This window comes from Nothoprocta perdicaria, unplaced genomic scaffold (assembly GCF_003342845.1).
Source record: "Nothoprocta perdicaria isolate Ctin4 unplaced genomic scaffold, notPer1 scaffold_37, whole genome shotgun sequence".
Classification (NCBI taxonomy): domain Eukaryota; kingdom Metazoa; phylum Chordata; class Aves; order Tinamiformes; family Tinamidae; genus Nothoprocta; species Nothoprocta perdicaria.
The window spans coordinates 4,118,776-4,133,241 of NW_020455610.1; the positions used below are offsets into that span (position 1 = coordinate 4,118,776).

A 14,466-nucleotide genomic window follows, 5' to 3' on the forward strand; every position below is an offset into this window, starting at 1 on the left:
AAAAAAAAAAAAAAAAAAAGAATGCCAGAGTAGCTAAAACTCATTCAATAGGGGGGAGGGGGAGGGAATCTACATCCATAAAGATTGCACAAGAGCCCCTTTAAAAGATACTGAATATAAGCATACAGTAAAAACTTTTAAAGTCTTAAGAGATTTTATGATTCTGTGATTCTGATTCTAAGATACAATAAACTACATGTACAGTATACAGATGCCTTATTTTGCCAGGTTAGAGCCTATGAATGTTTTTAAACAAGAATATAAAAACATTTATTAAACTGGAACACAAACCATTCTCTTTACTTGAATGTTTTTATGTAAAAGGTATAAGAAGGAAAAGCATATATGAAAGCCTCTGTTGCAATAAATACCCCACCAAGAACTGAGAGCTTTGGGAAGCTGTCTCCCRCAGGGCCCTGAGCTTCCTACCAAGCAAACACTGAATACAACAGCACCAAGACTCCTCCTACAATACTAACAGCAGCTGAACAAAACGACAAACTCTTCAGAAAAGATAAATACAGGCAAGGAATTAAAGAATTAGCAAGCAGACTTAAGGATGATCAAAAGAGTTGTGAGGTTAGTGAAAACTTAACACACCCCCCCCCCCAAAAATAAAGCTTATTAATGCTACTGTCCTGCTTTAATCTGACTTCCTCAAACAATGTTTCCCTAAGCCTGAAAGCACAGAGCAAGCAAAGATACGTATTAGAGGTATCTTATGCAAATACCAAGCTGAAGCCTCTCAAATTAGTATGAGAAAAAGGCCTAACCACCTAAGCTCAGCTTCACTGCTCAGATTTCCTCCTCGCAGAAAAACAACCCCCCAAATCTCTAGGGCTACAGAGCTACTCCTGCTACTGTTCAGCAATTAAGTCAGTAATTCACAAAGAAAGCAGCCACCCTGAAGAGCAGCTTTTGAAAATAACACATACAATCATTTCTGGTGAAACGTTCAGTAGCCTTCACACTATTTGGAGGACATGTGGTACAACGGTGGTTTAACAGATGCTAGAGAACTCAGTTTAACAAGAAGCTATACGTTGATTTTGCTGAAAAGCTCTCTTAGCACGGCAAAGCACACTTGAATTTTTGTGGTAGTTGGACAGCAAATCCACCGTAACATAGAAGATTAGTGTGACCTTTTTCTTTTTTTAAGCTTTTTGGCACTATAATTTAATTCACACTTTTCTTCACATTCTTACTACACAGAAATACCCAAATTCCCAAATCTACCCTCTGGTCACAAGGTTGGCTTTTGTATGCAAATTCCTGAAGGAAGCTATACATAACTAGTGTTTGTGTGTAAGGCGGTTAGACTTTTTACTACCTGGCAAATATATTTTCCAAGCTAAACCTTTCATATCATAATCTGAGGGTTCTCAAAAAAGAGAACATTATTACACACTTAGGTGAAAAAATAGTGGATTTAGGAGGAGAGGGAGGGAATAAATAAATAATCGCCAAACCCCCTATAAACAAAATATGGGTTTTTTTAATTTCCAAATATATTTCATTGCTGTTATTTCAAGCTCATATCATGAATCTAAACCTACAATTCACTTTGGAAGCAGTTAGTGCATTCACTACTTTTTTAAAATGGACAAAAGAAGTTGCATCTGTTTTTTCAAACTAAACGTACAGACCAAATAGGCGCTGCAAGCCTTGAAACTCTTTTCTCGACGAATCTTAAAAGCTGAAACCGCAAATGCATGTCTGAAGTTCCGGGGCAGTGAATGATCTTTTTGCAAAGGAAATAACACGTAGGTGCCACGTTTTTGTCCCACTCTGGTCCGTAGAATTTACGACCTAAATTTCAGAGTCTAGTTTGGTTGCCTGAAGATTAATATTTATGCTTCCCTCGCATACTGTTCAATCCTCAACACTAATCAAAGTGGACATGGATACACTTGAAGGCTGAGGGCTGTGTTTTGGGTACGGCTGGGTACGTACAGAATAGAGTACCTCATATATTGGGCCTAACAGCTGAACTCAAGTAGACAAGCTTGCCATTCAGCCATGCTGCTCCCATTTAGATTCATACGCTCAAAGAGCACCTGTGAAAATTGACATTGCTGAGTAAGTAAAATGAATGGCAGACTCGTTCAGCAAGGTCTGGCTGTTATCTGGAGCCACTGCTGCAGATGGGAAGGGCTACTCTCGCAATGCTCACTTTCAGCAACTCTTWAAGAGTAAATACATTACAGGAATTCCTTGAGGAATTTAACAGCCTGCAATGCCATTACACAAGCTATTAGTTCTTAATTATGACGGTACCCAGATCTGACATGTTCGTGCAGCTGCAGCTAGTAACCAACAGCCTTAAAGGCCACCCCTAGACGCGAGGGCCTTTGGGAGGCAGAGCAGCTGCTGGTTGCCCAACGCTGCACCCAGTACAGAAAGCAAAACCCACCCGTTTGTCTCTAGGACTTGAAATGCAGCCAAGGGGCTCCTCTTTGCTGCAGCTGCTCAGCGTCGGAAGAAAATTTTATTACAACAGGAATAATTTTCTCTTCTTTATTTTCTGCTTTCAGCTACCCCTTCACTGCTACCACTACTTTTATTTTCTCAGAGCACTTTTTGAACAAGCTTAACAATATCACCCCTGAAAGTTAAGAACCTTCCATTCCTAARTGTAGTAGCCTTCCAAGTCAGGTGAACCAAACAGCAGGTTACAYACATAGTAAGGGTGAAGAGTAACTTCAGTGTTAAATGAGTAAGCTATTAACACTGTGCATTTGTGCTTTATTTATATCAGTTACAAATACCTTAATTTAAAATATTAACAAAGTGAGTTGGAAGAAGCATGTATTGCTTTTAGACTTAAAAAATAAAGTGAAACATCCTGGAAGCTGATGAGCATTACTGGTAGCTCAGTGTGCAAAACGTATGTGGAAAGGCCCACATTTTTTAATTTAYTTTTACTCTTTTAAGATCTTCAGGTTACTACAATATTACTTACAACCTTGTTAAACCTCTCTCATTTACTGCGTTTCTTAAGTAACTGGGTGAAAATAAGAAACTACCAGTTAGGCAAAATCCAAACATTGTGAAAACATGAGATTTTATTATGAAAGGTTGAGAAAATAAAGCAAATAAGAATAATAGTGAGAAGGCACAATCAATACACCCTATTTCTTTCACATAAAATATTCTAATGATATCCAAATAGCTTCAGAATATTCTTTAAACAATTTGGATTCTATTCCTTTCTTTGTAAACAGCCACAGCACCATAATCATTTACAGAATTAACTGATGAAAAAATCCCTTTCCATTTTAACGAGGTATGTTTAAATAATGCACAAACATTGCTTTAGTTCTTTTTTGTTCTTTTTGTCTTCCCTTCTAGTRTGATTTAGTAAACAAACAAAAGTAAATGTATCAAAGTTACAAAAAAGATAATAAGTTGGGGGAGTCTTTATTTTACACGGAAGTTAAAAATAAGATACAGTTCCACCATGAAGAATTAGGTCAKGGGGGACAAAAGATTCACCTAAACWTTGTAATTACYTAAGGGGCAAAATGTAAAGTTCAGYATTTGTACAAAGCAGCATATTTTTCCACAAGTGGAAGCTCAAACAAAGAAAATAAATGTAAATACTGCACCTACTTGGAACGTTGCCAAGCTAGATTCTGATGTTTTAGCAAGTGTTAAATGTTAAGTTTATACAGGATCTGGAATGGACTTTCAAGGGAAAAAAAAATCATTGCATTAGATACAGCTCTGAGAGGAGTCTGCTAGTACAGAAATTAGGGGTGACAGACATAAATGTTTTATTCCACCTTTCACATTCCTTTCAAACACTTCACTCGCAAAAGATATGCCATGGATAAGGTCAAAGTTAGCACCAGAGTTAGTAAAGCTAGCAAAGTTAGCACAAGGAAGCACTCGAATCTARGCACAGTGCAGTCCATAACCAATGAAGATGGATGTCTTATTTACAGACCTGGATTGAAGTATACATCCAAGACAGATCTACTCAAACCCAATGCAGTCACAAAGGGAAAAAAAATAGTAATAAAAATAAAAATGCTGCAAGCCTCTACCTTGGAGAGCTGCATAAAGCTGCTAGAGAATCACCACCACTCAGCAACAGCTGGAGCAGCTAAACACTCGCGTGCGGGGGCATTTGTACAGCTCCTGCCTTACTGCACCATAACCAAGACAGGGGAGGAGGATTACTGAGGCTTTTACCAACAATATCCAAAAAACACTAACTCCATAACCTCCTTTCCATCCAAGCATTCCTGCCTATGAATAGGGTTTCCCAGAGGCACCACAAGAAAGCACTTTCCCAACCAGCAGATGCCAAACCCATGGAGCTATGTACACCAGCATGCTGAAAGTTAGTATTCTTGATAATGCCTTAAAACAGTTTGCATATAAATCTGTACAAAGAAATGAAGCAAACRGATACTCTTTCTAATTCTAAAGCATGTTTGTGTTACGGCCTTTGAAACAAGTTATTGTTAGTAATTGTCTTACTTSGGTTTAAGAATTGGCAGTTAATTTGAAAAACAAGCAACTGGAAAATGCAGGCATGTTCCAAGCATTTAGGCTGGTATCTACTACAGAAATCTAGACTTATATAAAGTCTACATAAAAATGTATTTATGCATCTTCTTAAACATATTTTCTTCCTTACAACAACAAAGGCAACATTTCCACRTGTTTCGAATACACTGATCCAATAGAATGTCTTCCTGAACCTGGTTAGAATCCAATTCTGGTGGCTATCATCCTATAGCTAAAGATTTCTAAAAGAGCAATAAAAGCAAACAGTGAGAACGTTTTTGTTTTTTTTAAAAGGAAAGGACAAGTTCAAAGTATTTTCAGGCTATGGTGACACCTCCAGGTGGCYAGCACCTAGGTCCTCCTTGTGCCAGCATTACCCCATCAGCAGTTACTTTACAAGCCTAGCAGAAGTAGTCCCAACAGTAGTAGCAACATTAACATCCCTCCACCAACACTGATTGGAAGAAGAAACTTCCAATCCAGCTTACGCAGGACACTGCACAAAACTGAATGGGAGCCCTGTGCTGAGTTTAGCAGCTCCTAGTTCGTTCCCTCCAAGAGCGGAGATTTCACAGTACCCTCCAGGTCAACAACTCCACTCTGCATGAGGTCTTTTTCCAGCATGAGAACCACATCTGAATTGCTCACAAAATATATTAAATTTAAGGGCAACAGGTTGGCCATTTTAGATCTAAAGAAATTCTGCTTTAGAGAAAGCAGAAAAACACAGTTTCCAAAGCTCAGGAAAAAAAAAAAAAAAAAAAAAAAAACAATTTCCCCCTTCAAGTGCTGACTACCGCCAACAGCCTGCAGCCCAATATTCAAACAGATCCAGGAACACTGAACAACCTATGTGTGTTACCAGGATAAGAAATCACTACCATACATCACCAACAAATGAGGCTGAGGAGACAGTGAGGAACCATCCTSACCTCTGGTTTAATGGTATCTGGTAAATTTTTGATACTTTTCAGAGAATCAATATCAAGCTGCTTTATAATACGCTGGTAAAGTCAACTTAAGCAGCTGGTGCACAATAAAAACAACAACAAAAAGAGATCTAGATCTGCAAAATCAAAAGCACCTAATAGATCTACTCAAGAAAATCAGGAATTTTGAAGCCCACTGAAGCCCTGCTGCAAATGTCATGGCAAACTTCCACTTTTGGGTTTCTCCTCATTTGACTTTACTTATAAATATCAATCTAAAAATTGCTGATATACCGTAAAGCCGGTGTGCAAAATCTATCACTTCAAATTACCAACAGGGATTCTGGAAACCACTTCCTCCCAAGTTAAAAATTGGCTGTTCCAATACTCTGGAACAGCACATGCCAAATATTAAAATCAAATTGCTGACTGTCATYAACAGAACATACATGCAAGTAAGCATTTTGGATGAAGAATCACTGTGCATCACACAACTGGGAGGCTCAATTACCACAGAACAGAACACACTTTGTTATTGTAACATCGACCTTTTCACTCAAAAGGAAAACTAACTCACCTTTGTGTAACTACATCTTACATTTCACAGGGCATATTTTATTGCAAAATAATCAATTATTTACAAAATAATAAAAAAAATCCACCACAGTTCTCCAGGCCTGGTGYAAGGCCCAGTGCAGATGAGGCCCTAGAGACATGAAGAAGACACCTCAAAGCTATCACAAGTCAAACTATCCTAAAAAAAAATTCCCAGTTTCAGCTCTTGAGCCTTATTCAAATTATTCCTACATAGGTCACACCAATTGCACATRTATGTACAAATGCATGAAGTATAAGCATTAAAACAGCCTTCTATCCATTCAACAATGCCACAGCCAATTGTGCTCACACATCTGAGGAGTACAACAAGTCATTTCCAAGAGCTCATTATACTGACTCGAGCCAAGCTCCCGCAAATAAACACACTTATGTTAAAATGGTGCTTGTGGGTGACATGCCATGCACCTGCCTTAGTCCAAGGACTCTGTACAGAGTCCACGCTCCTGGAAGATGAAGTCTTCTGCACCTCAATTCCACCCCAATATTACCCAGGGAGCCGGACATGCATTTTAACACAGGCCACGTGCAGAAGAGCCCTAATTACTCCCAGGAATATTACGCATTGAGGCCAAGCAGGTATTCGCACACAGGCAAATTATCCTGCTGGGCTTCGCGTCCCCAGAGCCCCGCGAAACTGATGCAACTCTTATTTGGGGAAACTTCCGAGCGGCAGCTCCGCAACAACAGTGGGAAGGAGGCGCCGGGGCCCTATGGAAAGCGCTCCCGAGGGGACCCCCGCACACAAAGGGCCCATCCCGGGCAAAGGCCCGGCCTGGGGCCWGGGGGTCCCTACGAGGGAGGCGGGYGGCCGCTCTCGGGCACGGGCCGCGTTACCGCCTGCCCGCTCCGCGCTGGAAGGCGGCGCCAACGGTGCCCGCGGTCGCTAAGTTGGCGGGGGAGAAGCTGAATCCTTAGGGAAAAAAAAAACATAAAATAAAAATAAAATAAATAATGAAAAAAAAAAAGATGGTGCCATCTCTCCGGTGGGAGAAGCGAGGGGCGGCAGGGGGCCCCCAAGGAGGAAGGTAAAGCGTGTCTTGCCCCCATCCCGGCCCGCCTTGCAAAGGGAGCATTTATTTATTTCTGTTTGTTTATTTCGGAGCGGGGAGGTTACTCACATGGGCTCCAAGGTTTTGCTGAGCCAGGATTTCAGCGCCTCGAAGTTTTCTATGATCATTTTAACCACCATCCAGAGCGGCCCGGGCCTCCCGCCTTGCCGGCAGCAGCGACAAGGGCAGCGGCCTCCGCGCCGTCCCGCCCCGCGGCTCCCGCGACCGAGGCCGCCTCCCGGTGCGGCCGCGGCCGCCTCAGGCCCCGCGCCGCCGAGGGGGCGGAACCAGCCGAGCGGCGGCGGCTGCTCCCTGCGGGCCCCGCTCCTCTCGGCCGCCGCGCGGCTCCCCGCGGCCTGGGCGGCAGCGGCGACAGCAGGAGCAGCAGCACCGGGCGGCGGCGGCCCCGACACGCGGCCCCCCCGTCGGCCGCGGCGAGACACGGAGCGAGCGGCGGGCGAGCGGGCGGGCAGGCAAGTAAGATGGCGGCGGCGCKCTGTCGCGAGAATAAGGAGTCTCGCGAGAGCGGGCGGCGCTCCGCGAGCGCGGCGGGGCGGGCTCCGCGCACGCGCCGTGGGCGGCGGKGGGGGGCGGGGTAGGAGGAGGGAGGTGGGAGCGCCGCGGTCACGTGGGGGGGTCGTAAATACGGAGGGAAATATTGAAATAAAAACTGACCCCGGCGGGAGACGTCAGTGTTCATCCCCGGCGGGGAGATATAAATAAACACTGGTGTTTACAGGGCTGCGTGGTCGTATAGGCTGCCCTCGTCCGCACCGGGGTAGCTAGCTGTCGGTGGGGCGAGTTTATCCTGCTAAATGCAATGGATGCCCCCCCTCCCAAAATAGGGCACCCCCTCCCAAAATAGGGCACCCCCTCCCAAAATGAGGCACCCCCTCCCAAAATAGGGCAACCCCTCCAAAAATGAGGCACCCCCTCCAAAACCGAGGCTCCCCGCCCGTCTGCACTGCGGTCACCGTCTGCCCAGGCGAGGCTGGTGGCATCCAGGCTGTCAAAGCCAGCCCAACCAACCGCGGGTTTAGCAGGCACTTCCATGGGGGGCTGCTGGTTACCAGGTGTGCTTGGATGTCCTCGCGTGGTGGTGAATGGCATCTGGTTCTGCCCTTCCAGGAAATGGACCGAAAACCTCCAGAGGCTGCAATTCTCCATGGACTGGGCTTAAAACTCTTCATCCGCAAGATTGGGCGTTTTGTGGCCGCTGGAAGGTGGTCACCAGGACTGAAAGTCCATCTGCGAAAGCCTGAGCTTGTCAGGACTGGGATCTACCAGTGTCCTGTGCTCCCCACCTGTCAGCCATCGGTGGGATACACAATTTCCATGGGTTTGCTTCTATGAAAACCGGGGCCTAGGGAGAAGGGAGATTCCGTTTTCCAGTTTTCCCAGCTTTGAAACCCAGACATATCTGAGGGGAGCATTTGGAGCCAGGAACGTGGAGGTGTTCAGAAATTTCTTAATCTAGAAKTAGGTTGACTCCCCTTGAACATGTAATAGGGATCACTTAGCTTGGGATATGGACTGCTCTTTGAAGAGACAGGCACCCAGGAATTAGGGACTGTGATAAGGATCTAAATTTTCTCCTTTAATCCTCTGTTAAAACCAGGAACCAATGGGAGTAATTCAGGCAAACAATGTTAATAGCGCTGTATGAGTCTATGTCATTCTCATATTCACACTTAGCTTTGATCCCTGAATACAAAACAGCCAACACCAACAACAAAAACACACTATCTAAGTCTCCTCCCCATAAAATGAGATTTCTAATCAATTTCTAAAAATATCCTAAGGTCCTCAAAGCAGTAGGTATATTTTGATATATTAACATAGGCTCGTTTTATGTCTAATTTGCAACAGTCTATATTGAACTCAATGTATGTGATGTCTAAAGATAATAGGTTGTATTTACTCCTTATAGCTTCACACAGTTACGTGGGGGCTGAATGTTGCCAGCATTCTTGCCAACAAGACAGACATTTCAATCCTTCCTGAGATTTCTGAAATTTTACTTCTGATTCTGGACTGATTCCTTGCTAAAGCCTTTGGAATTTTGCTCATTAATGATCTTTGTCAATTCATAAAGCTGATGTTGTAAATGCTGAAGACTTTTCTTTGAAAGCTGACATTTTCTTGAGTAATGGTGTTTTTTTTCCTATTTTTTAAAATTTTAAAAACAAACTGTACTTGTTGAAGAAGGATACTTTTGGGCACCTCCATCTTTTTACCAGAATATTTCTGCTTTTTCAGTCAGTTTTTATGTCATGCATACAATGTTAATTTTTTTCTGAGCTTTATTTTTGAAAGGTCTAAGAGTGGCCCGTAACATTATGAAGTTCTTCAGACAGATCCACAAGTTCTTCACCTTTTTGTTTAAGAGGAGACTGAATTTACAATCTTTAATTTCCGATTACATCTTCTACTAGCATTGAATGTGGATTTAATTTTGTATCATGGATGTAATCCATCAGTTCCAGGCCCCTAATATCTTCCAGGATTTCAAAGGAGTGAAAATATTAAGTGTTCCAGAGATAGTTACAGGCTGGATGAAAGTCAACGCATGGTCTGGAGATCAAGGCTTCCATGTCCTTGCAATGAGGACCTCACGGTCCTCCACCAGCACGGTCCCCACTATCGGAGCATCAGTTAAAATAGCAGCTGTTCGTGAAAGGTGATGACGGAGTCAGTGACATGKGCAGGTGGTGGCACCTGAACATCTGTATGGAACAAAAATGGTTTTATTTGTTGCTCAGATTTGGATTTTGTACTTTAGTTGGATTTCAGTTTTGCTGTTAGGTACTTGTTGCCCATTTCTAGTTGGATGCCTTTGTACCGTGCAAAAGAGGTTAAATTCATAGGGGCCCAACTTTCTCCACATAATTTTAGCTCCTGAGGCAGTCAAGGCTCCATGTGTTGATAATGTAAAGAAGAAGAGATTACCAGGTCTTAGATGAATGGCRTCAACTTCTGGTGCTCCTCATCTGCTACAGAGCGCCCCCCATTTCAGGAGGTCTCAATATGAACCCTGCGGAGGCTGTTAGGGATCTGATCCAGACCTCATGGTTCACCCTTCCACCCTTCACAGGCAGCAAATGCTTCTGAATTTCCAGGAATCTGAAAGCTGAGGCCCTCACAGAGCTTTCCACTTTAGCACACTCACCAGTGCTCCAGAASAGCTGCGGGTTGGTTTGGCTTTACCTCCGCTCGACCTGGCTTGGGCCACGTCAGGACTTTCAGGAATGGTCAGCCCTTGGCTTTTTCTACTTCTGCCTGGCAAATGGAGGCAAATTGGACCATTGCCACTTAAAATCTGTGGATATTAGAGCGCATTTCCATGAAAATGGTATTTCTGTGGGACAGGACTAAGTTATGGGATTGTATATCATTCCTGTATCTTTTCCTTTGCTGCAGGAGAAAAGGTGACACCACCAGAAAATGRTTTTGGCAGAATGTCCCAAGCCAGATAGTTTTGATGCCAGCCTTTGTGTCCCTTTTTATCCATAAAATCTGCTAGAATAGTTTTATTTTGTACTTTTATCTTATTTATAGGTGCCAAATTGATCATGTGCTTTTATATTTTTAGGATTAACAGCTGTTTTTTGGGGGATGCATCCATATTTATGATTTCCAGGCTAATATATTAGTGGATACACATCCCTTGAAAATGACTGTGATCCTGCCCTTCCTCAGTTTTCTTTTGTAAGGGAGGATCGGTTTTGTCAATAATTCAGTCACAATCCATGGCTGAAATTCTGCCTGTAAACTTTTATTTTTGTTGACACTGGTTCATACCTAGTAATAGACACAGGTCCTTAATTTTCTAGACAGCTGAACTATGAGTGTTTGTGGAGCTGATGCAGGTAGCACTTAGCCTGAGTCTGTAGGTCATACAGGTGAGTATTGCTCATAAAACAGATATTAACACTGGTTAAACAGGTTTTCTTGAAAGCGGAGGTCAGGTGAGTTGTTGGAGCTGGCAATCCAAGGGACACGCTCCTTGTTTTGTTGGCGTTGCCTGAGTGCAGAGACGTTCCCAGTAGTGGATATTTCACAGTGCACATCACACATTGGAAGCCGCATTGCCGTCCCCAACCCCTTTGCACTTCTCCAAAGGCTTTAAAAAACAAAACGGGCCAGTTGTGCAGCGAGGGGCGCTCCCGGCGCAGGGCTCGCGCTGATGAGGGGGCAGCYTGTTGAGGAAGGCTCCACTCTGCCAGCGACAGCAAAATGCAGTGTAGCCCCTGCCTTGCGCCTGCGGGCATGGCGAGGGGGAAGGCCCGGGGTGTAGTTGGTGCCTCCTCTTCCTCGCAGAATGAGGTGGGACAGGATGGAAAACACAGAGCCCTGGTGACTGCATCACAGAGAGCGTTGTCTCCTGGGAGCCATGGCGGGGCGGTCACCAAGTCAGGGCCGCGTGGCCGCGGGCCGCGCTGCACAGCGCGTGTACAAGGTGCTGAATGTTTGTGCTGCACCACGTGTGCACGGAGATGCAAACCCTCTGCAGAAAGAGATTTAATTTGGGGTGTTAGCGAGTGTATGTGAACGGTGGAAGCAGGACCTCGATTTTGCCCTTCCCGCTGTGCCGAATGCCCAGTCCTTCCCGATGSAGTGAATTTCCACTCGGATGGAGGTGATGGAATTTCCACTCCATCACCTTCCCGATGAAGTGAATTCCAGCACGTGCAGAGAAAGATGTTCTTTCTAAGCCTGTTTTTGTGCATGTTCCGTCACCCTCGAATCAGCACATTTCTGAGTCGCGGTGTGAGCCCCGTTCTTCCCCTGAGCTACCTCAGCTATCTATGATCACAATCAAACTTGTAATAAATGAAATAATAAACACAGATGACAAGTTGTACAGGAATCCATCCAAATGTGTCCACTTACCTTGAAACCATTTTAATTTATCTTTAATTATAAATAAAGTTGAATAASCATTTCAGTGGAAACCACATGCCTGCCACCTTTAGAAACGGCCCATTTCCCTGTGTGTAACTGCTGGCGAAGGCGGCTCCAGACAGTGGGTGGATGAGCCCCGTGTTCTGTGCRTCGGAAACATCACGCAGGAATTTTGGAAGGTGCTTCATGGCACGTTTGAGGGCAGAGCTGTATCATTTTCAGTATCCATTATACTCCACAATAAAATACTATATGCAGAATCAGGGACAGTGCAACAGCAAAGTCTTGGTGTTGCAAGGGCTTAAATTAACCATGAGTCAGCAGTGTGCCCTCGTGGCCAAGAAGGCCAATGGGATCCTGGCCTGCATCAGGAGGATGTTGCCAGCAGGTCAAGGGAGAGGATCCTGCCCTTCTCCTCAGCTGTGGTGAGGCCTCACCTGGAGTACTGTGTGCAGTTCTGGGCTCCCCAGTATAAGAGGGACGTGGAGCTTCTTGAGAGGGTCCAGAGAAAAGCAACCAGGATGATTAACGGACTAGAGCATCTCTCGTATGAGGAGAGACTGAGTTGGGCCTGTTCAGCTTGGCGAAGAGAAGGTTGAGAGGGGATCTGATTAACATGTATAAGTACATGAAGGGAGAATGTAGGGAGGAAGGGGCCAAGCTCTTCTCGGTGGTGGCCAGTGACAGGACAAGGGGTAATGGGTGTAAGTGGAAACACAGGCAGTTCCATCTCAATGTGAGGAGGAACTTCTTTATTGTGAGGGTGCCAGAGCCCTGGCACAGGCTGCCCAGGGAGSCTGTGGAGTCTCCTTCTCTGGAGATCTTCCCAACCCACCTGGATGCCGCCCTGTGTCCCGTGCTCTGGGTGTCCCTGCTGGAGCAGGGGGTTGGACTAGGTGATCTCTAGAGGTSCCTKCCAACCTCAACCAGTTTGTGATTCCTAGAGAAATAGAAATATGCTGAGAGGATGATTATAGCTCTTTTTAAAATTTATTTCCATTAACTATTTGGGGAGAAGGAGGGAGAATTGTTGTTTTTACAGATTAGTCAATGAAAAAGATATAATATTGTCATTTTTACCAAAATGTTTATTTAAATATTCTTTATGAACAGTTTTTTAGATATTTGACATTGTTTTACTGTTTTCAGATTGTCCACTACAGAGATCAGATTTTCTGTAACTGGCTGAATTATTACAAGTTATTTTAGTATTACAGATACTGAAGAACTGCTGTCATCCAATACACAAGGAAATGATATTTTTCAGCTGTTGAATCTTGGAGAAGATCTTTTTTCAGGAAGTTTAGAAATAAAATATATATATTTTAGTGATTTGAGTTGCCATTTGAAACACCTGTTATTTCTTCTCTTCAATGAAGCTGAAAAGAACTCTGACACTTTACATTTTTTTTTTTCTCCCTGGTGCTCACAGGCCTCATCCTTTTTGCTGCACTTAGGACTTSTTCAGGTCAATACTCCCAGAAAGCCAGAAGAGGGAGCACAGATATTGTTTCTTGTTGCCCACACTCTCAGGGTGGTTTTGATTATTTATCGCAGAAAAAACATTGAATTTATTTTTAGAAAAGACATTCTAGAAGACTTCCCCGTCAGCCTCATTTTTATACGATTTAATAAAGGCAAAATTAAGGAGTGGATGTTTGCAAGAATCTACAGGAAAAAAAATGAATAGCTAGTAATGCTATTCAAAATGAAAATTTGTAGCACCTTTTAGAGTTTGTTTTTCTTTACACTTTCGTGTGCAGTAGCTAATAAATTTTAAAACTGTGCTAGAAATGTTTGATTCACTTTAGTCTCTTAACACAAAGTGTCTCTAAGCATATTAGTAACCCTTTCTGTGGTGAGTTAGTCATACACGTAATTTAACTTTAGCTCATTTGGATCTAGGAAGTTTTCTCCAACTTTTTAATAGCAAATATTGTTCTTTCTCATTAGATATTCCTGATTTGTAAAGAAAGACATCAGCAAATGAGCTGTGACTAATTGTACTCTAATAACCATTTGTACTGCCTAACCTATTTAACCTAGAGAGTAATACTGTTTTCCTATGATGAGTTGTATGAAGCCCTTTTAAGGAGTTCACAAATAAAATTAAAACGTATAATCTATGTGATGCCTTTGTGCTACTGAAGAAAAAGATTCATGTTTATGCCTTTGCTTATGCTTAARTTGCCTTTTTTGGTACTAAAACCTGTTTTTCAGTTGCTGCTAGTTATGATTTGCTTGTCTGCAAGCTGTTTTGTTTTGAATGTGACTGACATTTCTAATGATTTAAGAAAATAATTTTTAAAATCACATTCTAGCAAACACATCTAATCAAATCTTATGATACAGTATATAAAAGCTACATCAAGCATGTGTGTTTGTGGAGGTAGGAGCCAAGATCATCTGTGGATTACTCTTTCCAAGAGTGGGGATTTGCAGAGTCT

At 43.3% G+C, this 14,466-nt stretch overlaps 1 protein-coding gene across 2 annotated transcripts in view; it reads right to left on the reverse strand.

Moving 5' to 3' along the window:
* Positions 1-7,316, reverse strand: part of RBM26 (RNA binding motif protein 26) — a 51,011-nt gene extending 43,695 nt beyond the window's left edge. For both annotated transcript variants that reach the window (XM_026044504.1, XM_026044505.1), the window contains exon 1: positions 7,184-7,316. In XM_026044504.1, the coding sequence (XP_025900289.1) occupies positions 7,184-7,254 (71 nt within the window). In that variant the 5' untranslated portion in view covers positions 7,255-7,316. The remainder of the gene's footprint in view (positions 1-7,183) is intronic.
* Between the last annotated feature and the right edge of the window lie 7,150 nt (positions 7,317-14,466).